At 49.3% G+C, this 27,973-nt stretch overlaps 2 protein-coding genes and 3 pseudogenes across 2 annotated transcripts; 3 read left to right on the top strand and 2 right to left on the bottom strand.

Moving 5' to 3' along the window:
- Window positions 1–1,447: 1,447 nt before the first annotated feature.
- On the bottom strand, window positions 1,448–4,059 carry LOC147981381 (uncharacterized; annotated as a pseudogene).
- A 3,722-nt stretch (window positions 4,060–7,781) lies between these two features.
- On the top strand, window positions 7,782–11,149 carry LOC125545911 (uncharacterized). Its single transcript, XM_048709968.2, has 6 exons — window positions 7,782–8,008; window positions 8,099–8,231; window positions 8,353–8,456; window positions 9,438–9,609; window positions 9,705–9,845; window positions 9,923–11,149. The coding sequence occupies exons 1-6, from the start codon at window positions 7,938–7,940 to the stop codon at window positions 10,841–10,843; spliced, it is 1,542 nt and encodes a 513-aa protein (XP_048565925.1). The 5' UTR covers window positions 7,782–7,937; the 3' UTR covers window positions 10,844–11,149.
- A 1,441-nt stretch (window positions 11,150–12,590) lies between these two features.
- LOC125547158 (polygalacturonase inhibitor-like) lies at window positions 12,591–17,610 on the top strand (annotated as a pseudogene).
- A 2,752-nt stretch (window positions 17,611–20,362) lies between these two features.
- Window positions 20,363–21,468, bottom strand: LOC125549120 (polygalacturonase inhibitor 1 pseudogene; annotated as a pseudogene).
- A 1,587-nt stretch (window positions 21,469–23,055) lies between these two features.
- Window positions 23,056–23,642, top strand: LOC147981380 (uncharacterized). Its single transcript, XM_087517100.1, has 2 exons — window positions 23,056–23,371; window positions 23,608–23,642. The coding sequence occupies exons 1-2, from the start codon at window positions 23,056–23,058 to the stop codon at window positions 23,640–23,642; spliced, it is 351 nt and encodes a 116-aa protein (XP_087373226.1).
- Window positions 23,643–27,973: the final 4,331 nt, after the last annotated feature.

Genomic DNA, 27,973 nt, shown 5'->3' with positions numbered 1-27,973 from the left:
GCGAATGCCGTCGTTGTGCCAAAGTTCGTGCAGGAACTCGGAGACCTCAATTTCGGCGAGGTCAGTGAAGATAGCAATGGAGCGGTCGACGTGCTCGACTGGTTCGATGGTGATGGTGTTGCCTTCAAAGTCTATAGGGCTGTGGCGGACGACATCATTGCGGGCGGAGGGGGTGTGGAAGGTGAGGCAAGCAACCCCACGCCATGAGCCACCCATGATGAAGGTGGGGTTGTCGCACGTAAGCTGGATAGCACGGCGGATGAGTGGAGTGGGGTTGGGGTCAGGTGTTCGAAGGTGGGCAAAGGCGAATCGGCGTGGCAAGTGCACTAGGCAGGGTGGCGCGGCAACGAGAGGCATGTCTCCATAGGGAGGCAGCGGCCCGGCGTCGTGGAAAGGGCGAGGCAACTCATCATCAGAGTCCGATTCAGATACATAGGATGCTGCTGTGGTGTGCTGGGAGGCAATGTACACGTCGGTGAGGCGATCTCTCAGTTCCTGAGTGTCGAAGGGGGAGGAGTGTGTGTGCATGGGATCATGGGGTGGGGTGGTGGGAGTGGGGGGAGGTGCTGCGGTGCGTGGCGGCGAGGTGGGAGGGAGGGGGGCGCCATTGGCGCCAACAGGGACGTCGTGGAGGATGAAGGGGGACGGCACACATACAGTGGGGAAAGGTTCGGAGAGGATGACGGGGATCTGTCCGATCATGAGGATGTGTGGATCAGCGGCCACAGCGGACGATGAGCTGCCGGGCTCCATTCTGCGGAGGCAGAAGGCTGGATTAGGGACAGAAGTAAAAGTATCTGGGAGGGGAGGGAAGAAGGACCAGATCTTGCGGTACCTGCAATCACGACTACGGTGGCCGTTCCGCCAGCAGCGGGCGTAGCGGACGGGATCACAGCAGACCTCGACACAGTGATCTAGGGCGAGGCAGCAGAAGCAGCGGCGTCTCTTTTGGTGGATGGAGTTGGGAGGGAGTGAGGATGAGGAGGGAGGAGCCGTTGTGGAGATATATAGGGGGGCGGGGCAGCGACACACTGTGGCTATGTGGACCCGAGAGCAGGACGTCTCAATATGTGGTCGTCGCAGAGCGGTTGGACCGAGCATGCAGCGTATCTGTCATCAGAGCGGTGAGATCGTTTGCGTGTGTCAGCGATTGAGGCGGCGGGGGGGTGAGGCGTGGTGATGGAGGGCTTAGGTAGGGTTTAGAGGCGATGATTATGGCTAGATGCTGGTTAGGGATAGAGGGGGTGCGGCAGAGGTGTGGTAGCGCAAGCCAGCGCGTGTGGCCGCGCAAGATCGTTGGTTTCCAATGCGAGATTCTCTCCTGGCTCGGTCACCGGGGCGGCGCGTGGGGAGACAGGAGGCGGCGTGTTGGCGCCCGGATTAGACGCGCGTGGGTCAGGTGTGGTGTCCAATTTTGGCACAGACGGAGAGACCGATGGGGGGGTATTGGTTCCTGCGCGCACCTCGCCCGCATGTGCGGCATCATGTGGTACGTACGGATCTTTTGTAGGATTTTGTCTGTCGGGAGACGCAGCGCCTTCATCATTGTGCATGTTGTGGGACCGCAATGCATGCAGAGCTGGCCGGCCGTGCGGCGATGCCGTGGACATGAGAGTCGGCCGTATTGGTGCATGGAGTGGCTGGTGATGATGGGTGTAAGGCCCAAGTATGGACCCAGGACGTGTGGGCAGCAAGGAGAAGGAGTAGGAAAAATAAGATTGTGGGAAATGGCTGCAGTGAGCAATGGCCAGATCGAGCTGGTCAAAAAGAAAAAGACGAAACCCGTCAAAGTCAAGTGACCCCAACTTGAGAATTTCAAATTTGACTGGGCGGGAGGATATGCCAGATTTAAAAATTAGATCATGCACCTTAATTGCGTGAAAATCTTGTTAAACGGAAAAACAGTGGTTTAGGACTGATTCAACTAGTAGTTCATTAGGTCTGACAGTGATTGGCATGAAAGTAATCCAAAAAGGATGTGTATGGTGAGTGTAGTGCACATGAGGTGGAAGCTGGTTAAAGCAACTAGCATTTAGCATACGGTAAAAGAAACTAATACCGGGCCGTTTTCGTCTCACCCTAGGCAGACCCAGAGTTGATGGCGCTGGTGGCAGTGATGCAGAGACGACCGGCGACGAAGAGGAAGACGTGGAACCAAGCGACGAGGGCATGGCATCAGCACAAAGAAGGCGTCGGGCACCACTCATGAGCATAGGCCAGGGGAAGCGGATTAGCATTCCCCTCTTGCGGTAGTCACCCATGGAGGCGATCAGTTTGGCTACGGCGGGCGATGCAACGGTGAAGGAGAAGTAGGAGTCTCCGTCGTCAGTGACGTCAAATTGGAGGTAGGAGTCCCCAAACAAGTGAGCGAGGACAAGGGCCATGGTCGTGGCGTTGAGAGTGAAGGGAAATTGGATTACACGCGCGTACATTCGGCAGCCATGAGGCTGGCTGCATGAACGGGCGGTAACGTGGGAACGAAGCTGTGACCAAGCCACAACTTCGAACTGGAGACTCAGGTCGTCGGGGATTTGGAGCAGCTGGGCAAGCATCATGCATGTAGCGCCAGAGCGCGGTGGAGACGGAAAGGAGGGCAGATCCTAGTGAAAGAGAAGGAATAATTGCGGAAGCGGAGAGTGGTTTGAGCGAGGATCATCTCAGCCACGCGCGCAGAAGCGACGTGGAAGCGGAAGACCAGAGGAGAGCATTGCGCGACGAAGAAGTGAGCAGCAGAGCCACCCAGGACGGCCTGGAGCAGCGCAGCGACAACTATGGCGTCGAGGTGACGGTTGGAGTAGCCGAAGGCGATGTAGAGCAGTGAGGCGAGGTGGAGGACCGGGGTGGTGATGTCGAGGCGGAGGTAGTAGGAGCAGTCATCTTCAAACTCCAAGCCCATGGCGTCGCCGCATTCCAAGAAGCAGCAGAGCGCAACCTGCCCGGCCTTGACATAAGGTAGGTCGAAGAATGGCGAAGGTGGTGGAACCACAGATAGTATGAGCTCTTCTAGGGGGTTTGTGGTAAGAGGTAGGTCAGGTGCGGGGGTCTCCGGCGGGTTTTTGGTGGCTGGGGCGTTGCTGGAGGCCGGCGGGGTGGCCGGCAGGGAGGGCGGAGTGGGAGCGGGAGCGGGAGCGATAGCCATCGGGCCAAAAAGAAGTAACTCGACTCCTCTGTCAACTCCTTGTCTATTTGCTTAACATAGAGGCCATAGTACAAAAGAAATGATGTTGATGCCTGATATCTCTCTAGGCGACTATTGATTCCATCACAAGGTGCGCCAAAAAATGCCTTAAGTTAGTTTCAGGAAGAGAATGGTATAGAGGAAGTTCGTGGGATAGCAGTGTGAGGATATGAGGATAGAAGTATGAAGTTTTTAACGATAAAAGTACTTTTTTAATGCGGGTTATTTATAAATGTACCGGGACTCTTTGTTTATAGTCCTCTTTACAACGCGTGGAGAATCCAGACCTATTTATGGAGGTATATACACGATTGGAAGATCCGGCGAGGGATACTTTACCCAACATGGGTGGCAGCATGATCTTAGGATTGGTACACCTCCGCTTTAGGCGTTATACGGACTCTACATGTTTCTTGGTATTTCACCTTTTTATTTTTCGTTTGTGCGAGAGGATTTAGGTTGGCTGTGAGCATCTTAGTTATGTAGAGGCCGGGTGTAATGTTTAAATCTTTTAAGTAATAAAGCGCCCCTTTTCAGAAAAGAGGATGGGGTGAAACCATGAAAGAGATGACTAATGCTGAAATTACAAAAGTTAGGTTTTAACATGTTGACTGAGCCATCGGGAGGTCAAAATAAAAGAAAAGGAAAGGGACAACGACGTGTCACCCTCCCCAAGGGCGGCAAGATCATCGGCTCACCCCGTGCGAGGACTCATCCCTCCCAGTCTCACAATCCCCTCGCTGCCACCCAATTGCCTCTGCTGGGCAAAGCCCATGCTGATTCAGGGGAGAGGGGCATGGCATCCTGGCGGTGCGTTCGAGCGGAGGGGCTCCTGTGGCGGCGGACGACGCAACACTCATGCACATGTGTGTTTGTGCTCAATTCACTGTAAAAATCCATGATTTTTTTCTTTGTGTAGTTCAATTATTTGGATTGTAGGACCTTCATAAGAACATTGGCGCATTCAAATTGTAAGGATTTTTTGATTTCTAGATTTTTTTTAGTTACTGTAATCCAAATAAGCCCTTAAATTTTATTATAATTTACAAACATATGAATACATCTTTACGTACAAGATTTTGTCAGACATTTTTAAAGTTTCAAAAGTTCAATTTCTTTTTTTTAATATTGGGCTTGATGGAGCCCCTAGCTCCAAAACATTGAGAAGTTTTTATGAGGAAAGTTGCATAAATAAAAACATGGTATCTTTGTAACCGTGGAATCTTCTACCACCATTTATAACCCCAATCGAAGCACATGGAATATGTGCCTATGAGCATTGCGAGGAGGCACATGTAAGCAAATCTACTGATATCTTGGCCCACCAGGCAGTCACACATCAGTGGAAGAGGTCCTGAGAACAAGGTGTATCTCCCTGCATTGAAGCATTAGAGAGGTATATGACGACTGAAAGATACATTTATACTAAATATTTTTAGTTACTAAAAACGTTAAGTTAACAATCTTAATTGTGTTCTCCAATGAAACAATTGCAATTTAATTAATGTCCTTAATATACCTAACAGTATTATTCACATTTAATAAAAAATATTAGATTTCACTATTGTACATTTCAGTTTTCTCATTGTTACAAACACGAAAGTATTATGTCAGAGCACCATTTGTCATCAATATTCTACGATATTTCACTGACAAAAAAGTGTTTAAATATAACTAAGGCAAGAAGTAGATGGCAATATCACATTTATTTATTTAATAATTTGTACCATTAATTAGATGTACATATTGTGACCACGTATAGTTTCTCTTATCTAATAAATATCCTAATAAAAGTTTCTAGAGTAGGGCTGCCTGAGTAATAGAAAATTGAAGAGTGTTTTTTTTCGTGGGGGTAAAAGCAGATTTATTCCAAAGTTATAGAGTTGCAATCGAGAGGCAAAAAATCCTCGATACAAGGGGTCCTCAGTGTAACCACACGGCGGGGGTACACTTGGTACACCTATAATTTCCTAGATGATCGACCACTCTAATTTGTTCCCTCTTAATCCTCTGTGGAATAAACTCCCTACGGTCTGATTTCTAGAACAAGATGCCCATAGGTCGACCATGTCAATCCATCGGTTGATAGGATGGATAGATCCTCTGAAGAATCTGATTGTGGACAATGACTGAAAGGGCTGAAAGATGGATAGCAAGAGCTATCCCTTGCATCAACACATTCTTTCAACAAAAAGAGATTACCCTGGCATCTGCAACAAATGATGCACACATCCATTTTATTAAATTTGAACCAAGTTCAAGTCATTGAGTACAACACAATAAGAAAAATAAAAATTGAAGACAACCATGATCGGCCGGGCCGGAGATTACATCGCTCATCCACATAATCTACGACTGGTTCACCGGCCAAACTGGTTGAATAAATCCTGCCTGCCGTCTCCTTCTGGCCCAAATATGCTAGTTTTCAAAACATTTTGGAGTATTGATTTTGTTTTTTTGCCACGACTCCCAGGAATGTCATTTTGTGCTGAAATTTTGCACGCATACAAAACATTTGTCCATACCACAAAAAAAACAGAATTTTTGATTTCTTTTACTATTATTTGCGATTTTACTTTTCATGAGGATGCATTTGAGCTCAGGGTGAGAACACGACATTCGTGTCGTTGGATCTTAATCTAATGGCTTAGAAAACCGACTTTCCCAAAATTATTTTTTACACAATGTATAGCCTGTCCTTTTCCTACGAAATAGTGTATATTTCATTCCTCGATTTTTTATAAATTATTAGAGCATCTCTAGCCGATCGCCTAAAAAGCTATAGAGGAGTAGAAATTATTCGGCACCTAACCGGACTCCTAAACTTCATAGGGGAGTAAAAAGTTTACTCCTGCACCCCACGGGCGTCTATTTTTACTTGGCTGCCCACCGCTCTAGTAAAAAATCTTCTCCCCCTCGATCGGACCGCCACCTCCGCGTCGCATCTACTTCGGCGCCTCCCTTCCCGTCTTCGCCGGCCATTCATAGGACCCGCCATGTTCCTCATCCACTCGGATTTGGGCCTCTCTTGTCGTCGCCGGTGCATAAATCGGCGGATGCATGATCCTCGCTGTTGACGCCGGATTGGACGCATCCGGTTGTTCTTCGGATTGGACGCAAATGGATGGGGTGAGTGCTTGTTTCTACGGTTGTTCTTCAGATTCGTCAATTTGTAGCTTATTGTTTACGCAAGATTGTGTGTAGGATGGATGCAAGATTTGCTATTGGGAAGAAGATGCATCGATCTATTGATAACGATTTTTTTATAGATGCTCATGTACTACTTGCTAGAGTAGAGACTAGAGATGGGAAAAATACACATGAGCTCCGGGGTGCTCCACACCTCTATAAGAATATTAAATATAAAAAATACCAAAAAATCACTTTTTTGAAATTTGGGGATATCAAAGCTAGGTTCCCAATCTACCCCTGTGTGAAGTTTCGTGAAAAAATACCAGAAAACGTATCATTGGTGAAGGAAATACTATCCAAACAAAAATCCATCCGAACAGTTTGTCTCTATTCATAGGATTTTTTTCTTTCTTGCCACCAATATGTTTCCTGGTATTTTTCATGAAATTTTACATGAAAGCAGATCGGACACCCAAGTTTGATATCCCAAAATCACAGCTTTTTTCAATTCTCTTGGTATTTTTTTGAACTTAATGTTCATATAGGGGGTGGAGCACCCAAATGCTACAAATTTGCTTCCAGATAGATGAGAGTAGAGACGAAACAATGCCAAATTGTGCGGAAACCAACAAGAAAGAAGTGTGCAAGCTCTACAAGCCAATTAAGACAATCAACAATGTTGAAATAGAAGACATAGAGAAAATGTTTATCCAACTAGTGGGAACAGTTATGGAAGTTGGATTTCTATCAAGTGTGTATTTTTTTCTTGTGATTTTTTTGATCAGTTCCCTTAGCAAAGAATTGGCAAATTATGTACTTCGGCGTGTCAAGATGTCGTTTAATAAATAAATAAATAATTAAGTTTATATTAGGGGCCGAAAATGAAATGAACTTGAGCAAAAGAAAATTTGCTCCGCTAAATTTAGGAGACTAGTTAGGTCGGGCTAAAACTTAATAAAGTAAAAATACTCCACTGGGATTTCCTCAACGGTTTACTCCATTATTTTTTAGGTTCCGCTAGAGATGCTCTTAGTAGTAGGTAGTCAAAAGAAAAACAAGTAAATTTGTTTGGTCAAACGGATTAATAACTGAGTGGGTGTTTGTTTTCAGGGACTTATTGGTCTAGGGACTTAAATAAGTTTCTACAAGTCCCATCTAAACCAAACAGGAGGGAGTGGACTTAACGTGGGCATTTGGGACTTATGAAATAAGACTCTTAAGAAGGGACTTATAGGGACTTATAGTTGTAATATGGTCTTATAGAGACTTATAAGTCCCAGAAACCAAACAGGTAGTGACTTTTTAGGAACTTGGGACTTATAAGTTGGGACTAAAAAAATCTTAGGACTTATGAATCAAACAGGGCCTGAGACGGAATCATAGTTTTCTTTGGAGCGAAGCAAAGTCCCAGACAACAAAGCCACCCAACCCGATCGCTCATCCACGTGTGTGAACGGACGGTCGAGATTCTCCTCGCAGTGGAGCAGGTGGATCCAGGCAGGGCTCGACGCGCACACGGCACACCCCGCTCACCCCTCCCCATCGTCTCCTTGCTCTGGCCGTCGCTCGTTAGATTAGATCGAAACCCCACCCACGCGCCAGCCGCGTCCTCCACTTGATTACCCACATGTCGATGCTGGAAGCCTTCTTCGGCAAGGGCGGCGCCGCCGGCGGCGGCGGCTTCCGCGCCGCCAAGTGGTACGCTTTCTTCCTTCCCTGGGAGCCGAGTTCCTGGTCTCTGCTCTGATTTCGATCCGATTCCTGATCTGCCGTGGTGAAAAATCGCAGCAAGACGCTGCTCAAGCTGTCCATCCCGCGGATAAAGCTGCTGCGGAACCGCCGGGAGCTGCAGCTGCGCCAGATGCGCCGGGACATCGCCAAGCTCCTCGAGGCCGGCCAGGAAGCCACCGCAAGAATCAGGGTACGGATTCCAAGGGGTTACTGTGGGCTTGCTTATGGGGCGGCAGAGTGGGATTAGATTCTTGGACTTTGGGGGTGGGGGTGGGGGTTGATGATTAATTGCTCCTTCTCTGTGGTCGCAGGTGGAGCACATCATCCGGGAGGAGAACATGATGGCGGCGCAGGAGATCCTGGAGCTCTTCTGCGAGCTCGTCGCCGTTCGCCTGCCCGTCATAGAGGCCCAAAAGTTTGTCGCCTGTCCTATCCTCTTCTTATTCAGTAACCATATATGCTATTGTTTGTAGATTACTCTGTGTCAGAACTTTATTTTTCTGTATGTATAGTGAGACGATGTACTGTAGTTCTTTGGGTCTCCATCTGTCTAGCCTAGACAGAATTGCCTGGGTGGAGGCACCCACTAAATTATCCTTCCTATGTCCTTAATCAATTTGTTGTTGAAAGTGTATCCTCTCAAATGTGGTTGTTCTACGGTTTTCATAGGCTTGCAGCTAAATTGGTTGTCCCAACCTGTTAAAGTTCTTTCCTGCTTCAGGGAATGCCCTATAGATCTCAAAGAGGCAATATCCAGCATCTGTTTTGCTGCTCCTAGGTGTTCAGATTTGCCTGAACTGATGCAAGTCCAAATGATGTTTGTGACTAAATAATGACTTTTTTTTCTTGGCATACTTAACCTATAGCTCTCTCTAGTCCCAGAGTTCGCCCAAGTCTGTTGTTAGTGCTCAGTTGCTTTTGCAGTTGAATGAAGGATGTGGCATGTGATGAATGCCATTGCTATTCAATTTAAAACCTGGCTTTCTTCCCAAAAAAAGCGCATGTGCCCATTTGTTTGAAAATGTAATGAAATGCATAATTTTAGTTCGTCTCTGTAACAGATTATGTCAGATCTTTGTTTTTATGTAAATAGCGAGACTGATGCATATCCGGTGGCCCTTAAGCATCAGATTGTTGCCTCCTTTTGACCTTCTCCAAACCGAAGGAAAGACCTGGTTTTATATGCATACTGCTGTTTGTGCAGTGTAGTTCTTTGGGTCTCCATCTGTCTAGACTGAATTCCCTGGGTGGAGGCACAGAAATAAATTATCCTTCATATATCCTTAATCGATTTGTTGGTTTAGTGTATCCTTTCAAATGTGGTGGTTATACAGTTTTCATAGGCTTGCAGCTAAATTGGTTGTCCTAACCTGTTAAATTTTTTTTCCTGCTTCAGGGAATGCCCTATAGATCTCAAAGAGGCAATATCCAGCATCTGTTTTGCTGCTCCTAGGTGTTCAGATTTGCCTGAACTGATGCAAGTCCAAATGATGTTTGCGACTAAATATGGGAAAGAATTTGCTGCTGCAGCTGCAGAGCTTATGCCGGATTCTGGGGTCAACCGGCAGGTCATATGCCAACTTCCATGATAAAATGTACAATCTATTTATGTTACTTAACCATTAGAATGATGCTGATACGATTCGAATCAATACCTATGCAGATAATTGAACTACTTTCAATCCGTCCTCCTCCAGTAGATATAAAGATGAAACTGCTGAAGGAGATTGCTGAGGAGCATGAGATCGACTGGGATCCATCAGCAACAGAGACGGAATATCTTAAACCCCATGAAGATCTATTGGTTAGTGTTTACATACAAGAAACTGTGGTTGCTTCATTATTTTGAATCTCACCTTGTGACATGTTCCCTTTCACTAGAATGGACCAACCTACTTCAGTGGTTCAACGCTGCCACTTCCAAAGGAGAAACACGTGGAACCAGTAGCTGCAAGTGCCACTGACGAACCTGGTGAAGATTATGAATCTGATGGCGGCTTTGACTCACTGGATTTGCCTGAAGTCCCAAAAGCAGCAATTCGTCCAGCTTCTGGTACTCAATCAACCCCAGATATTGGTCCACATGTGCAAAGCTCACAGTCGTCTGCTCATGATTTCTCAAACCCACCTGACTTGGAAGAGAATCCAACAGCTGATGCTGCTTTCTATAATTATCTGAAAAGTTCAGAACCCCCAGTTTCTCCACAATTTGCTCAGCCAAGGATGCCAGCTTTACCAGATGAAAAGAAGCAATTTGTTCCTTTTGTCTCTCCCCCACCATTTGCTTCTGCTTCTTCTATGGAGAGAAGTGACTCGATTCCCTTAAATTCTCCTCCAGTGAAGCCAACAGAGCAAGAATTCTTCACAAGGTCAGTTGATGAAGTGACTGCTCCCCAAACACCCAAAGATTTGAACATGTTCTCGAATCGTCCAGAACAGGTGCATTCGATCTCCCCTATAGAGAGCGGGGAAAATATTGATATGGATGGTGTGGTTTCAGCTGCCCAAACAGCTGCTGATTCAGCAGAGCGAGCTGCATCAGCAGCACGTGCTGCTGCAAACCTTGCGAAACTGTGCATTGCCGATCTAAAGAAGAACACTAGGGTTTATGAGAGCCACAGTGATGATAGCCAAAAGGAAAGTCATCATCAAACTGAGGTGACGCAGAAACCGGTATTTGATCATCAGGACTCTTTTTCCAATGACTTTGAGGGTTATGCGCCATCTCATGTGCCTCAGAGATCAACATCGTTGGAGGACGATCCATTCAACTACCCCAACCTCTTCTCATCGAAGCCTTGAGTTCAGTTATCTGCAAATTAGTCGTTGAGCCTGGTTTGAAGTCATTGGGGCCACATTGTTTGTGAAGCCTTGTTTGGTCCCCCAAGTGTTTGGGTATTTCTTGGAGAATTCTGTGTATGCTGAGTTGATACAGAAAAAGAAGGGTGCAGCGGTTTTACCAGCATTGCCTTTGTTTATAATGTGTGAATTGTAAATGCGTGGATGTTGTATGACATTTGAAACTTGAAACCTGTAGAGGAAAGAACAATCTGAGCTCATCTAGTTAGATGTTCTTTAGATAAATATATTTTCCACTTCTAATGATTATCATGATCTGAGTCTGGTCTAACTTCATCTGGTAACTATTTCTTTCATTTTATTGCAATTTTAGTCATACTCGTGCTTTACTAGCCTTTTTCGAGGAAAATACAGATGATGATCAAGTTTGTTTTCCTGCAATATCTCACTCACCTTGGGATGATTGATTGGAAGGGAACTGAAAATGGTTCAGATGTTCTAATATCTCACCTTGGCTGGATCATCCGGTTAGGAACAGTTATAATAATAAACAGGGGATCTTGTTAGAGCATCTCCAACAGTCGCGCTGAAATATTAGTGTTTTTTATGTGCGCGCTACCGCTCCGGGCGCTCCAGCGCGCGGCATATCTAGTTTAGTGCGCGGGCCGAAACGCCATCGCGCGCCGCTTATTTGCTGCGCCCGCTCCCGCGCGCTGGACTCTCAAACGCTTCCTCCGTCTCCCTCTAGTCACCGCCGCCCGTCGCGCGTGCCGCTTATTTGCTGCGCCCGCTCCCGCGCGCTGGACTCTCAAACGCTTCCTCCGTCTCCCTCTAGTCACCGCCGCCCGTCGCGCGCGGCAGTCCTTTGACGAACAGCGCCCGGCCGCTCACTGCGGCTCGGCGCCCGCAAGGTATGTATTGCTCAAACTTCACAGTCTTTACATGAATTTGGCGCATGTTGATTATAGTTTTTATAGCCTAGTTTATATTGAACATTGTAGATGAGTTCGTCATATGATTCTTCCGAAGAAGAATTTGATATGGAAGAGGAGGAGGATCTTGCAATGATCCTAGCTATGCACACCAATAAAAAAACCGAAGCACGGTGGTTCGGTTTTGGGTCGGCAAAAAATTTGGAGGGATAGGATCGATGCCCACAACAGATTGATGAGGCACTATTTTGTGAAGAATCCCACATACCCGGAGTCGTACTTTCGTCGCCGGTTTAGGATGAGCACCGAGTTGTTCAGGCGCATTGCAGAGAAACTAGCGAGCCATGACCGGTTTTTTCAGCAAAGGAGGAATGCCGCCGGAGAGCTCGGGCATAGCACCTTTCAGAAGGTGACAGCTGCTTTGCGTATGTTGACATACGGTATCCCGGCTGATCTAGTTGATGATCACTTGTCCATGGGTGAGAGCCAAGCGATCATGTGTGTCAAGCGCTTCACAGTCGGAATTGTGCAAGTGTTTGACCAGGAGTATTTGAGATCTCCCAATGCTGAAGACGCCGCAAGGCTATTGGAGATGAACAAAGCTCGCGGCTTTTCAGGTATGATTGGCTCAATAGATTGCATGCACTGGAGTTGGAAGAATTGTTCAAAGGCATGGCATGGGTAATTCCACGGCCAAAAAAAGGATTACACTATAATCCTTGAAGCGGTGGCCGATCAAGAGACTTGAATTTGGTATGCTTTTTTTTGGAATGCATGGATCTTTGAATGACATCAACGTTGTTAACCGGTCACCACTGATGAATAAGATTGCAAATGGTGAACTGCCACCAGTGCAGTTTGTAGCAAATGGTCGTACATACAACTATGGCTACTATCTTGCGGATGGCATCTACCAAAAGTGGCAAACATTTGTGAAGCTGTTGAAAAAACCGGAAGGTAAGAAAAATCTTGATTTCCACAATGCTCAGACGGTGGCCAGAAAAGATGTGGAGAGAGCTTTTGGGATTTTGCTAGCCCAATTTGCTATTGTGAGAGGACCTGCTAGATTTTGGGATCAAAAAATACTTTGGTAAATCATGCACGCTTGTGTGATCATGCACAACATGATCATCGAGAATGAGCGTGGTCAAGATGTAGACTATTTTCAGTATGAGCTCTTGGACATACCGTGTGAGTGCGGCGGAGGGCTAAAAGGGTGACCCGTTTTGTTGCCTCCTATCATGCCATTCAACATCCCGCAGCGCATGATGATCTCCAGAAGGATCTCATTGAGGAGTGGTGGGCTTGGAATGGCCGACAAAGAGCATCATGATTTGTGCGTTTGATGTTGTATTGTTGAACTATTTGTTGTATTGTTGAACTATTTGTTGTATTAAACGATAAACTATTTGTTTGAGTTGTAATAACGAAATTGAACTATTTATTATTGTTGATTTTTTTTTTGTGTTTGATCTTTTCGCTTGTGTTTGGAGCGCATATATTGTTTGCGCGAGAGTCGCGCACGTTATATTTTTGCGTGCTGCATTTTAGCGCGGCTGCTGGAGCCAGCGCTGCCCGTAGCGCCAAACCAGGCGATGGGCGCGCTGCAAAGTAGTTTTTGAAAGTGCTAGTTATCGACTAGAGGGGGGGTGAATAGGCGATTTTTATGAAAGTCTTCAAAACATGGAAGTTTCGAAGACAAACAATAGAAATGGACCTATTGCAATGCAGCGGAAGGTAGACTATACTAAGCAAGCCATAGTCAAATATGTAATAAAGTGAAATCACGAGGACTATCAGCAGCTACGTAGTAAAGATCAGGATGGAAGATAGTATGAAGCCAAACAGTAATAGAAATCAAGCAGTGAAGACAAATAGGTAAAGCAAACAGGCAATGACTTCACGAAGACAAACTGTAAGTAAAGAGAGGGAGAGGATAGAACCGGTCACATTTTGAGGACACAAGATTTGTTGGACCAATTCCAGTTGCTGTGACAACTGTACGTCTGGTTAGGGAGGCTGAGATTCAACTCAGAAGACCGCGTCTTCACCTTATTCCCCTTGAGTTAAGGACACACAGTCCTCGCCCAATTACTCTGGTAAGTCTTCAAGGTAGACTTCCAAACCTTCACAGACTTCGTTCACCGGCGATCCACAATGACTCTTGGATGCTCAGAACGCGACGCCTAACCAGCTGGAGGACTCACAGTCCTCAAGTGTAATAAGTCTTCAGGTCACGCAGACAGAAAGATTTCAGTGATGCCTAACACTCTTTGGCTCTGGGTGTTTGGGCTTTGTCCTCGCAAGGATTTCTCTCTCTCAAAAGCTTCGAGGTGGGTTGCTCTCAATACGACAAAAGTCATGCACTAACTCTGAGCAGCCACCAATTTATGGTGTAGGGGGTGGGCTATTTATAGCCACTAGGCAACCCGACCTGATATGCCCGAAATGACCCTGGGTCACTAAGGAACTGACACGTGTTCCAACGGTCAGATTTCAAACACACGCGACAACTTTACTTGGGCTACAAGCAAAGCTGACTCATCCAGTCTCTGGATAAGATTTGCTCTCATTGTCTTCGCTTGAAGACATAGGATTTTGGTTGAGCATCACTTCAGTCACTCTGACTTTGTTCAGTTGGACCCCACTTAACAGTACGATGGTTCCTATGACTCAACAAATAAGAAAAGGAAACAACGAAACGACTAAGTCTTCGCGCTCCATAGTCTTCACTCAATGTTTTCTCATGTCATAGTCTTCAATATGAATATCTTCTCATACCACCATTGTCGTCAATGTCTTCATACATTTTTAGGGGTCATCTCCGGTAGGTAAACCGAATCAATGAGGGACTACTACCTGTGTTATTCTGCAATTCTCACAAACACATTAGTCCCTCAACCAGGTTTGTCGTTAATACTCTAAAACTACTAGGGGTGGCACTAGATGCACTTACAGTTTTTAGCGCGCCGCGTGTTGGGTGGCTGTTGGAGATGCTCTTAGGTTGAAAATCCCATATGCCCCAACTGGTGGCAATGGGTTGTTCCCGGACCAGTCATATACCCCAAAAACCAAAAGCAAGAAGTTGGGGAAATGTCAAACAGGGGATCTCGTTAGGTTGAAAATCCCACACAAATATGTATAGTACAAGATAAGTATATAAACTAAAAAAAATGAAGATATAAATTCAGGCTGCCTATCTTATATTCCATTCCCTTTGGAGATCAATTGCAAAAGAAAATGCATACACACATGTACTTGGACATTCCGACTATTTTTCATGCATACCGAAAGAAAGAATCGTCCCCACAATGGTCCAAGATCAAAAATGCTACACCTAGGTAAACCTACGTAGGCAACTTACGTAACCTTCCTAAATCCTCTCCTCCGCCCCCTGATTTCAGCCGTGTGGGGGCCCGGGCGCTAATCCTGGCCCAACTAATTTGGGCCACATCAGCATGTAGCGCTAATTACGTAGGACTTGTACGTAGGTCTAGCATTGCTCGGTCCAAGATCCAACTCCGAGCTCGCAACATGAATCTAGCCCCTCCCAAAGCAATCTCAGAGCAACGTAGTTCACGACAGTACAGAACATTGTGATTGTTCCCTCGATCTGCAATCCCCAGCCCCCATCTTCATTTTTCATTTAACTGATAAGGGCGTCTCCACCGCTGCCTTTCAGACGGGACACAATATCTGCCTGCGGACTGAGGGGTAACAGTCCACGGATACGGATTTGAGAGTCGATCATCCATACGAAACTTTATTTAAAATCCAACAATGTAGGAGTCAGATGAGACATAGTTATTTCTCATCTAGATAAGAACTAAACACACCTTCGAACTTCAAATCTAACTATCCAAAGGTGCTGTATCACACACATGCGCAGCGCACCACACATGCACTGGTCGTGAATCAACTGCAAACAACCCAGTGGCGCCAAAACTTTGCAATATGTAATCGTGCCCACATATAACACACACATGGCATGGCACAAGATGTTGAGTAAATAGGCAATTTCTCGATTAAATTAATCCATGAGTAAATCACTAGCATGGCATTGACTAAGTTGATGACGTACTGACTCTGATCTAAACATGCACGTACTAAACAAACAGTAAACAAATCTACACATACTGCTAGTACTGCTAATATGAAAATAATCAGGAGCGGGATAAACGAGTTATACCCTCCAGTAGGCCACGCAGAGGCCGCGGCTTTGGTGGCAGCAGCGGCGTCCTCGGCGGCCTTCTTGTCGGCTTCAGCTTTCTCGGCGGCGGCACGGTCGGCGTCGGTGGACATGGTGATGAAGGCGACGCGGACGTAGAGGAAGTAGACGATCGGAAGCGAGCAGTCGCGTAATTGCTGCCCAAAAACCTATTCGCCCCTCACCCCGTACAGGAACCAGAAGGGCGACCCACGTCCGAGTCCGTGACAGCCCACGATTCGACGTCTCAGATCGTGGCCCAGCTGTCAGAAAACTCTCCATTAGTAACTGGCAAAAATAAGTGCGTAGGTGTGAGCTCGGCTCGGCTCGGCTCAATCCCGCAACCCGCGGCGCGGCGCGTCGTGACGAGGCGGGCGGCGGAGGAGGAGTGCGCGAGGGCCTCTTCTCTTCTCAAGCTCCAATAGCATGTAGAAGAGAAACCCTTATAAACCACTCAAACTCTCCTTCCACTTCCGGGGTGAGACTAAACTTCCCACCACACCTAGTGCCATATAACCCACATGGGCCCTTAGAGATTTTTCAGAAATTGCAATATGGGCCTAGAGCCCATCTCAGATTTCAGCACAAGACACAACATACAGCACCACGCACTCGTACAGCCATGGTGGACACAAAAAGCATGCGCAGCCTGCCCGCACTCGCCGTCCTGCTCCTCCTCCTCACGCCGTGGACAGCGCGGCGCTGGTCGCCGTGAAGGCGGCCTTCAACAACGCCTCCTACTTCGCTTCCTGGACGCCGGACATCCCGTGCTGTGCCTGGCCCGGCGTCGACTGCGAAGGCTCCACGGGCCGCGTCGTCAGCCTTGACATCCTGCTGGATTATGGCGTCGCCGGCCCCGTGCCCGGCCACGCCATCGCAGGGCTCACCCGCCTGCGGAGCCTCGAGGTTTACAAGCTCCCCGGCGTGTCCGGCGCCATCCCCGCGGCGCTCGCCAGGCTCTCGGGGCTGCTCGACCTCACCATCTCGCAGACCGGCGTCTCGGGCCCCGTGTCATCCTTCCTTGCGCGCTCCCGGAGCTCCAGTCGCTGGATCTCTCCGGCAACTCGCTCACGGGCGGGCTCCATCCCGCCGTCGTTCTCCGCGGCCCCGCGCCTCGACGGCATCTATCTCAACGACAACCGCCTCGTACGTCGGCAGCGTCCCGCCGCTGCTCGATCTTCAGCAGCGCCGGGCACCTGGCGTTCCTCGACCTCTCCCACAACAACCTGCCCGGCAGCATCCCGGCCGACTTCTTGGCCGTGCGCTTCGTGCTGATCGACCTGTCGTGCAACCGGCTCACCGGCGACGCCTCGGTGCTGTTCGGCCCCGGCCCCGGGAGCACGGAGCTGGTCAGCGTCAACCTGTGGCCCAACGCGTTCAGCTTCGACATGTCCCAGGTGCACCTGACGGACCGGCTGGCCTCGCTTGACGTCAGCCACAGCAGGATCTACGGCCACATCCCTGCGCTGGTGGCGAATCTGACCGAGCTGCAGTCCTTCGACGTCAGTTACAACCGGCTCTGCGGTGCGGTGCCGGACGGCGCCGCGGCCAGGTTTGGTATCCACAGCTTCGAGCACAACAGGTGTCTCTGCGGTGCTCCGCTCCCGAATCCATGCCACTAATCACCCAGAAACTGAAACTAGCACCACTAGTGACAAGCTAGAGATGGCTCTCTCAGGAAATAACCAAAACACCACAATGTAATGAAAGCCTGCAACTATACTATACAATGCTTGGAGGTAATGGACTGTATATGATCACCTTCGTCTACGTCATTTATGAATGGTTCATCTCCGGCTCGGAGATATCTGAACTCCTTGGAGGCGCTGATCTGACAAAGCTAAAGCACTCCATAATGTCAAGCCGGCAAGTCGGGCACGTGGACGCCCTGCCGAACCACGGCTCGATGCACGGTGTATGGAAGGCATGGGAGCACGGCAGCCGGACGTTTTCCTTGTCGTCCTCAGCCTCCAAGCCCAACAAACATATGGCGCACACCTCATCAGGCTCACGGTCACGGCGGCGCTTTCGGCCACAGAGTGCCACAACTCCGGCGGGAGCCTTGGTTTCCGCGGGGGCGGCTTCTTTGCAAGCGAGGAGCAGCGCCTTGGCCTCATAGACCAGGGTTATACAGACCTGGGGTATCTTCAAGTATAAGTCGTAGCCAGGGACGACGCCCCCGGCGGCGACGATCTCGTCGATCTCACGGCCAATTGACTCAACGATCATCGTGGCCAGGTCAACGGGCGTTTGGCTTGAATCTGCAGCGTCGGCGGGGAGTTTGCACTCGCTTTCGTTGGTCAGCGCCACCGCAACGGCGAGCATGTCTCGGATGAGTTTGCCGGAGAGCTTGCTGCACTGGAAGACAGAGTGATCGAGGATCTTGAACTGTACGTCGAGCTTCCTGACGACTTGATTGGTCACGTCGACCGGCCGGCCCCTTGGCCCGAACCCGCGCGGCGCATGGGACAAGACCAGGCCGCCACGCAGGCGCAAGGTGCACGGCTGGTCGCTCGGCTTCTTGTCGCCGTTGAGGGCCACTTCTCCGCGGAAACGGAAGCGGACCTCCGATGCAGCCGCCGCCGGAGGCCACGGCGGCAGTGCTTCTCCTTCCATGGCCGCCGCTGCCGTACCTGCAGGCTGCGGCGGACGGGAAACAATGGAGGAGGAGGCACCACTGACGATCTGCGTGAGAGGCTGCGTATGCCTCTTATGAAAGCGCGGGCACTGCGCAGACTAGGAAACGGATTGGTTTTTTTTAGGCAATGGAACTGGATTGGTGGCGGCTGCTTGCAGGACACGCTCATCATCATGGGCGACATGGTTTTTTTTCTCCGAGTACTGGGCGACATGGGCCGTCATCATGGGCATGGCCTCCAACTAAGTAAGGTGGGCTTCTTCTTTCTTTTCCTCACAGGAGTTATGTGGCTCTTTGGACTATTCTACGGTAGTGGCGTAGAATTTATTCTTCGCACAAGCCCTCAATTTTTTTTATTCTTCGCACATGGGTCGTCTTCTAGTGTAGATAGTTGTGTTTTTTTCTCTGGATTTTTTTGCATTTTTTCTGCTGGGTTTCCGTCAGGTTTTCTTCATTTCTGGTATAGTTTTCTATTTGTTTTTTGGATATTATTATTATTATTATTGGTGTTTTTAATTTGTATTTTCCCAATGTTCAGAATCAATTTTAAATTTGTCAACACATATTTCAAATTCTAGACCATTTTTTTTAAAAAATAATTTAAAAAAAATCAGACACATTTTCGTAACGTTATTATTTAAAAAATAGAAATATTTATAAATTCACGTACATTTTTTAAATTTATGTGAACATTTTTAAAATCTGAATTTTGCACCAACCGAACTAGACTTGCCGTGGGCCACTGCGCTCGTCAACTAAAGGTGTTGTGGTGCTGCACGACTGAAGGTGCGGCTCATGAAACACCCTGTGTTCCTGGCCATGGCCACCATGAGCGTGTGAAGGTGTAGTTCGGGAAGCCCAGGAGGCCGTGGAGCATCCTCACCTCGATAGAAGGCAGCGAGCAGGTCCCGTCTGGCGTCCACACGGTCGGTGCGGTGGTGCTGTCCAATGTACAAAAGGTGTTTGTTGAAATGCCAAATAGAGAGAGGAGAATGCCGACGTGTGGGCCCCACCTGTCATAACGGTTAATTTAGTGGTCAAAATAAACGAAGTTGACTTTCTGACCACGCAAGACCTGAAGGGTGGGTCCATAAATTATACTCCCTCCGTCCGGAAATATTTGTTGAAGAAATGAATATATTTAGATGTATTTTAGTTCTAGATACGTCCATTTTACCCATATTTGCGACGAGTAATTCCGGACAGAGGGAGTACATATGTCCCTTTTCTAAACGAGAGATAAGTTTTTATTTACGCCGTTGATCTATCTCAAAAATTGCAAACTTCTAAAACGGAAGAACACATCAGAAAGGAAATAAAGAAAAATTATATTGTAAATCTAAATTTTGACCGTGGTCAAACTATCTAGGATCTTTGAACTACACCAGATAACTTGTGATTTCCACTTATAAATCTTAGTCAGACACTAAAAACCATAGTTTTAAATAACCGGCTATAGCCAACTCCGTTATAGCCTTTTAAGTAGGGTATCGCTGAATGGTTTTATGTACAGAATAGCCGCGGTAGCTTCGCTATATATGGAGGTCCGCTATTTAGTATATCCCGCTATTTAAAATACTGGTAAAAACAGAGAAGTACCAAAGCTAGCCGGCAACTTTACCTCCCTATATATAGTCATCTTGACTTTATTTCAGCACAATTCTTGATCCAGAGACATCAATACAGTCGAATTGGTCGACATATGAATATCAACATCTCGTTAATTATTCTGTCAAACCCATAAGATATATAATTACATCTATTTCTTGCATGGAGGTAGGGGAGCACCGCAGAGGCACTTGTTGTGCTGGAAGCTGTAGAGATCGAACCTCGCCATGTTCCCGCCGGTCGGCACGCGGCCGCAGAGCCTATTGTAGCTGACGTTGAAGAAATTCAGGTTGGCGGCGCTCGCGACCTGCGCCGGGATGATGCCATGGATGGCAATGTGGCTCAGGTCGACGGTGTAGATCTGCTCCGGGAGCACCACGGCTGATAGGTCGAAATTGAAGTCGTTGCGGGACAGGTCCATGTACTGCAACTCCTTCCCGCGGCCGAAGAGGCCCGACGCGTCGCCGGTCAGGGCGTTGCGCGACAGGTCGAAGTGCGTGAAGTTCACGGCGGCGAAGCCGGCCGGGAGGGGGCCCGTGAGGTTGTTGTGCGACAGCCAGAGGTAGACCTGGTCCGCAGACTTGCTGAGGAACATCGGGATGGCGCCCGTGAGGCGGTTGCGGCTGAGGTTGATGCCGGACAGGTTGGGGATGGCCCCCAGCGACGCCGGGATGGCCCCGGTGAGCGAGTTGAAGGAGGGCTCGAGGAAGGTGAGCTTCTTGAGCGCGCCCAGGAAGGATGGAACGGGCCCCGACACGGCCGTCCAGGAGATGCGGAGGCTCGAGAGGTTGGAGAGCTTGCCGATCGCCGGCGGTATAGGGCCCGACAGCAATGGGAGGTGGCGCAGGGTGAGGTCCTGCAAGTGGGGGAGGCCAGCGAGGGCGCTGGGGATGGTGCCCGTGATGTTGGCGTCCTGGAAGACGGCGAGGCTGACTACTCGGCCGGTGAAGTGGTCGCAGGAGACGCCGTTCCAGTCACAGCAGGGGCGATCAGGTATCCACCCCGACAAGAGGTAGGGCTCCCCGAGGGCGGCCTTGACGGCGAGCAGCGCTGCCTTGTCGCCCGGGTGGCAGTCCTTGTAGGTCGGGTCCGGAGAGGGCTCGGCGTTGGCCGGGCCGACGAGGACTAGGAGAGAGCAGAAGAGGAGGACGAGCAGGGCGTGTGAGTGCATCCTCATCTTGTCGGCTGTGTGTGGCTTTGATGTGATTTGAGTCCACTTCCGTGTGCTTCGCCCAGAGTCTCTGTGTGCTGCGCCTAGAGCCTCTGTGTGCACCATGGTGCATATATGTACATGTTGAACATGTGTACACGTAGGTCCGGGTTTTGTATGCCGCATCCGTAATGTCTCTCTCTTTCTCTGTATTTATTTGTATCTTGGGAGACAAGACACCAGTCGCACCCCTTGTACCTATATATATGTGCCTAGTGCACGATCAATCATTATCGATGCATCAAACCATGCTCTACATGATATCTATCGTAAATCGATCCTCTCCCGCTTCCGCCTAAACCTAGCCGCCGCCGCCTCGGGCCGCCACCGCCACCGCCTCCGCACGTTGCGCCTACTCTCTCGCGTCGCGCTCTCGCTTCAATCCCAATCGCCGCTAGCCGCCAGAAACCCAACACCCGCCGCCCGCTCCTGCGTCCCGCACGCTGCCTGCTACTGCATCCCGCAAGCCGCTCGCCCAGCCTCGATCCCAATCGTCGCTCGTCCCGCCCGCTGCCCGCTCCTGCATCCCGCAAGCCGCTGTGTCCCGCAAGCCGCATGTCACCCGCGCAGCATCACCTTGCCACGTCGCTTGCTACCCCGCTGCCCGCTGCACATCACCTCGCTGCATCGCGGCGCTCGCATTCCCGCATCGCAGATCGCTTGCATCGTCGTGCCGCACCACCGTCAAATCGTCATGTCTTCCTCTGCTTCCTCTTATTCCAACCCCTTTGTCGGGCCGGACTCTGCTGACATCCGCGACATCAACATCCATGACCCCGTCTCCGTCGTTCTCAATGCCACCGACGCCACGTACTTCGCGTGGAATATGTACTTCTTGCTACTCTTCTGCGAGAACAACCTCGTGGATCACGTTGACGGATCCGTCGACTCCCACGCCATGGTGGGCAACTCTGAGTGGACCGCGATCGACGCCACGCTCATCCGGTGGTTCTTCACCACCATCTCGAAGGACCTATTTCACACTGTCGTGAGCGATGGTGATGACGCCCGAGTCGTGTGGGTCAAGCTCAACGGCCTCTTCACCGACAACAAGCTTTAGCGCCGCGTTTTTTTGCAGCAGGAATTTTTTGACTGTCATCAGGATGATCAGTCTATCGATGACTACTGCCGCCGCCTGAAGACGTTGGCGGATGAGCTCTGTGACATTGGCGCCAAGGTTGATGATGACCTCCTCCTCAGCAAGCTCACCGCCGGCCTCAACGAAGACTTCGCTAACGCCGCCTCCAACCTCTCCCTCATACCGAAGCCCTCCTTCCCCAAGTTCGTGGCATACTTGCGGTTGGAGGAGCGCCGGATGAAGGGGGTCAAGAAGCACGTGCAGCACCACACCCTCGCCGCCGGCACCTCGCATGGTGCCGCTCCACCGGCCGTCCCACCCGCGCCTGCGTCCCGTCACCAGCCGGCGCCCCCCGCGCCCCCGGGGTTTTACCCCCTCCCACTTGCGCCCCCGGCCCACCCGCTACCCCCAGCAGCCGCAGCAGTCGCCGCGGGGGCGGTCGCAAACAGGCGCAGGGGGGCCCTTGTCAGCAGCAGCAGCAGGCCACCCCGCCCTGGACTTACGGCACCAACCCGTGGACGGGCGTCGTCCATGCGTACTCGATGTCGGTTCCTCGGGCTCCAGCTCCGGGCATCCTTGGGCCTCGGTCGGTGAGCCACCAGGCGCTCTTCACTGCGCAGAATGCCGCCCCCTACAGCGGCTATGGCACCGCGCCCGCGCCCGCCTACGGCGCCGCGCCTGCCTATGGCGCTGCTCCTGCGCCGGCCTACGGCAGGTTTTACCCTCCTCAGGTGCCGCTGCCGTGGGACCCGGCTCTTCTCGCTGCCCTGCACTCCGTCCCGTCATTGAGTTCCTATGGTAGTGGTGGTGACTGGTACATGGACTCGGGCGCCACTGCTCACATGACTGCTCATCCCGGTAACCTCACGTCTGCCACTCCTGTTCATACTCCCACTCGCATCACCGTTGGTAACGGTTCCTCTCTACCCATTACACATATCGGTCATATGTCATTTCCTTCTACTTCTACTCCCGTTAATATGTCTAATGTTCTTGTGTCTCCCAACTTAGTCACTAATCTAGTTTCTGTTCGTCATCTTGCTCGTGAGAATCCTATCACTGTTGAATTTGACGATATCAGTTTTTCTATGAAGGACGCCCGTACACGGATGGTACTCCACCGTTGTGACAACCCGGACGAGCTTTACCCGGTGCATCCCTCCGACGCCACCACCACCCGTCGTCCCGCCGCCTTCGCCGCTAGTGTCGATCTTTGGCACGCCCGCCTCGGTCATCCCAACTCCACCATTATGCGTCAGATTCTTCAGAGTTTTTCCTTCTCTTGTAATAAGGTTAATGACCACACCTGTGAGGCTTGCCGTCTTGGCAAGCATGTTCGTCTTCCCTTTAGCGAGTCTACAAACATTTCCACCTTTCCGTTTCAGTTATTGCATAGTGATATTTGGACGTCCCCGGTTGCGAGCAACACGGGCTATTTATACTATCTCGTGATATTGGATGATTTTACTCATTATGTGTGGACTTTCCCTCTCCGTCGCAAGTCCGACGCTCTTGCCACACTTACAGCCTTTTATTCATATGTCACCACACAGTTCGGTCGTCCTATTCTCGCCTTGCAAACTGACAACGGCAAGGAATTTGACAACGTCGCCGTCTGCAATCTTCTTGCGTCCCACAACACCGTTTTTCGCCTCACTTTCCCCTACACGTCGCAGCAGAATGGTCGCGCCGAGCGCGTCATTCGCACTCTTAATGACTGTGTCCGCACGTTGCTCTTCCACTCCTACGTGCCTCCTCGGTTCTGGCTGGACGCGCTCGCGACCGCCAGCCTCCTTATTAACGTTCGACCGTGTCGTTCGCACTGGAACTACTCCTCACCAGCTCCTCTTCGGTGCGGTTCCATTTTATGATGGTCTTCGCATTTTCGGGTGTCTCTGTTATCCTAGCACCGCGTCCACTGCTCCTCATAAACTCGCTCCCCGGTCGCTTCCATGCATCTTCCTTGGTTATCCTCCCAACACCAAAGGTTACCGGTGCTATGATCCAGTGTCCCACCGCGTTTTCACTTCGCGGCATGTGTACTTTGATGAGCTGGTGTTCCCGTTTCAGCAGGTACTGTCACCCTCGGCATCTCCCGCGGCGCGGTTCGCCCCTGCCTCCTCCTCTGGTGAACTCCCAGCCGCGCACTGGGCTCGGCCCTGCCCGCGCTCCCCGCGCTGGCAGCCCTCGTCATCGCGGCCCCCTCGGCGGCCCCTGTCGCTGCGGCCCGCTTGGAGGCCCCCCGTCGCCGCGGCCTCCTCGGTCGCCCCCCTCGGCGGCCCCCGTCACGGCCCCCTTGGCCGCCCCCTTGGCGGCCCCCGTCGCGGCCCCCTCGACCGCCCCCGTTGTAGCGGCCGCACCCTCACCGGTGTGGCCACTCGGGCTCGGACTAGGACACTTCGTCCTAGCATGCGCTACACGTCTGACGAGTACGCGTGTGCTGCATCTACCTCGGCACCTGTTGGAAATATGCCCTAGAGGCAATAATAAAAGCATTATTATTATATTTCTTTGTTCATGATAATTGTCTTTATTCATGCTATAACTGTATTATCCGGAAATCGTAATACACATGTGAATACATAGACCATAATATGTAAGGTTGATAATGATAGTCCCACATACTTGTGGCACTGCCGCCTTGGTCACATAGGTGTCAAACGCATGAAAAAGCTCCATGCAGATGGACTTTTGGAGTCTCTTGATTATGAATCATTTGACACGTGCGAACCATGCCTCATGGGTAAAATGACCAAGACTCCGTTCTCAGGAACAATGGAGCGAGCAACCAACTTATTGGAAATCATACATACTGATGTGTGCGGTCCAATGAGTGTTGAGGCTCGCGGTGGCTATCGTTATGTTCTCACCCTCATTGATGACTTAAGTAGATATGGGTATGTCTACTTAATGAAACACAAGTCTGAAACCTTTGAAAAGTTCAAGGAATTTCAGAGTGAAGTTGAGAATCAACGTGACAGGAAAATCAAGTTTCTACGATCAGATCGTGGAGGAGAATACTTGAGTCATGAATTTGGCACACACTTAAGAAAATGTGGAATAGTTTCACAACTCACGCCGCCTGAAACACCTCAGCGTAATGGTGTGTCCGAACGTCGTAATCGCACTCTATTAGATATGGTGCGATCTATGATGTCTGTTACCGACTTACCGCTATCTTTTTGGGGCTATGCTTTAGAGACTGCCGCATTCACTTTAAATAGGGCTCCGTCGAAATCCGTTGAGACGACACCGTTTGAATTATGGTTTGGGAAGAAACCTAAGCTGTCGTTTCTAAAAGTTTGGGGATGCGATGCTTATGTCAGGAAACTTCAACCTGAAAAGCTCGAACCCAAATCGGAAAAATGCGTCTTCATAGGATACCCTAAAGAAACCATTGGGTATATCTTCTACCTCAGATCCGAAGGCAAGATCTTTGTTGCCAAGAATGGATCCTTTCTGGAGAAAGAGTTTCTCTCGAAAGAAGTAAGTGGGAGTAAAGTAGAACTTGATGAAGTATTGCCTCTTGAACCGGAAAATGGCGCAACTCAAGAAAATGTTCCTGAGGCGCCTGCACCGACTAGAGAGGAAGTTATTGATGATGATCAAGATACTTCTGATCAAGCTCCTACTGAAATTCGAAGGTCCACAAGGACACGTTCCGCACCAGAGTGGTACGGCAACCCTGTCTTGGAAATCATGTTGTTAGACAACAGTGAACCTTCGAACTATGAAGAAGCGATGGCAGGCCCGGATTCCGACAAATGGCTAGAAGCCATGAAATCCGAGATAAGATCCATGTATGAAAACGAAGTATGGACTTTGACTGACTTGCCCGTTGAACGGCGAGCCATAGAAAATAAATGGATCTTCAAGAAGAAGACAGACACGGATGGTAATGTGACCATCTATAAAGCTCGGCTTGTCGCTAAGGGTTATCGACAAGTTCAAGGAATTGACTACGATGAGACTTTCTCACCGGTAGCGAAGCTAAAGTCCGTCCGAATCATGTTAGCAATTGCCGCATTCTACGATTATGAGATATGGCAAATGGACGTCAAAACGGCATTCCTTAATGGTTTCCTTAAGGAAGAGTTGTATATGATGCAGCCGGAAGGTTTTGTCGATCCTAAGAATGCTGACAAGGTGTGCAAGCTCCAACGCTCGATTTATGGGCTGGTGCAAGCATATCGGAGTTGGAACATTCGCTTTGATGAGATGATCAAAGCATTTGGGTTTACGCAGACTTATGGAGAAGCCTGCGTTTACAAGAAAGTGAGTGGGAGCTCTGTAGCATTTCTCATATTATATGTAGATGACATACTTTTGATGGGAAATGATATAGAACTCTTGGACAGCATCAAGGCCTACTTGAATAAGAGTTTTTCAATCAAGACGCCTCATAGGTCTTTCACAAAGCACATACCTTGATAAGATTTTGAAGAAGTTCAAAATGGATCAGTCCAAGAAAGGGTTCTTGCCTGTTTTGCAAGGTGTGAGATTGAGCTCAGCTCAATGCCCGACCACGGCAGAAGAGATAGAAGAGATGAGTATCATCCCCTATGCCTCAGCCATAGGTTCTATTATGTATGCCATGCTGTGTACCAGACCTGATGTAAACCTTGCCGTAAGTTTGGTAGGAAGGTACCAAAGTAATCCCGGCAAGGAACACTGGACAACGGTCAAGAATATCCTGAAGTACCTGAAAAGGACAAAGGACATGTTTCTCGTTTATGGAGGTGACGAAGAGCTCGTCGTAAAGGGTTACGTCGACGCTAGCTTCGACACAGATCTGGATGACTCTAAGTCACAAACCGGATACGTGTATATGTTGAATGGTGGAGCAGTGAGCTGGTGCAGCTACAAACAGAGCGTCGTGGCGGGATCTACATGTGAAGCGGAGTACATGGCAGCCTCGGAGGCAGCACATGAAGCAATATGGGTGAAGGAGTTCATCACCGACCTAGGAGTCATACCCAATGCGTCGGGGCCAATCAAACTCTTTTGTGACAACACTGGAGCTATTGCACTTGCCAAGGAGCCCAGGTTTCACAAGAAGACAAGGCACATCAAGCGTCACTTCAACTCCATTCGTGAAAATGTTCAAAATGGAGACATAGAGATTTGTAAAGTACATACGGACCTGAATGTAGCAGATCCGTTGACTAAACCTCTCCCTAGGGCAAAACATGATCAACACCAGAATTCCATGGGTGTTCGATTCATCACAATGTAACTAGATTATTGACTCTAGTGCAAGTGGGAGACTATTGGAAATATGCCCTAGAGGCAATAATAAAAGCATTATTATTATATTTCTTTGTTCATGATAATTGTCTTTATTCATGCTGTAACTGTATTATCCGGAAATCGTAATACACGTGTGAATACATAGACCATAATATGTCCCTGGTAAGCCTCTAGTTGACTAGCTCGTTGATCAACAGATAGTCATGATTT

This window comes from Triticum urartu, chromosome 3A, assembly GCF_056163025.1.
Source record: "Triticum urartu cultivar PI428250 chromosome 3A, HENAU_Tu73, whole genome shotgun sequence".
Lineage (NCBI taxonomy): Eukaryota > Viridiplantae > Streptophyta > Magnoliopsida > Poales > Poaceae > Triticum > Triticum urartu.
Note: the sequence above shows the minus strand (reverse complement) of the source record. Positions and strands in the feature narration are given on the sequence as shown.

Bases quoted from the DNA above. Each gene is read 5' to 3' on its own strand.
- LOC125545911 (XM_048709968.2), top strand. From the start codon at position 7,938: ATGTCGATGCTGGAAGCCTTCTTCGGCAAGGGCGGCGCCGCCGGCGGC. The intron at 8,009-8,098 runs GTACGCTTTCTT...GAAAAATCGCAG, and splicing joins GGCTTCCGCGCCGCCAAGTG to CAAGACGCTGCTCAAGCTGT. The intron at 8,457-9,437 runs GTTTGTCGCCTG...TTCCTGCTTCAG, and splicing joins CCCGTCATAGAGGCCCAAAA to GGAATGCCCTATAGATCTCA.
- LOC147981380 (XM_087517100.1), top strand. From the start codon at position 23,056: ATGTCGGTTCCTCGGGCTCCAGCTCCGGGCATCCTTGGGCCTCGGTCG. The intron at 23,372-23,607 runs GTAACCTCACGT...TTTTCTATGAAG, and splicing joins TCACATGACTGCTCATCCCG to GACGCCCGTACACGGATGGT.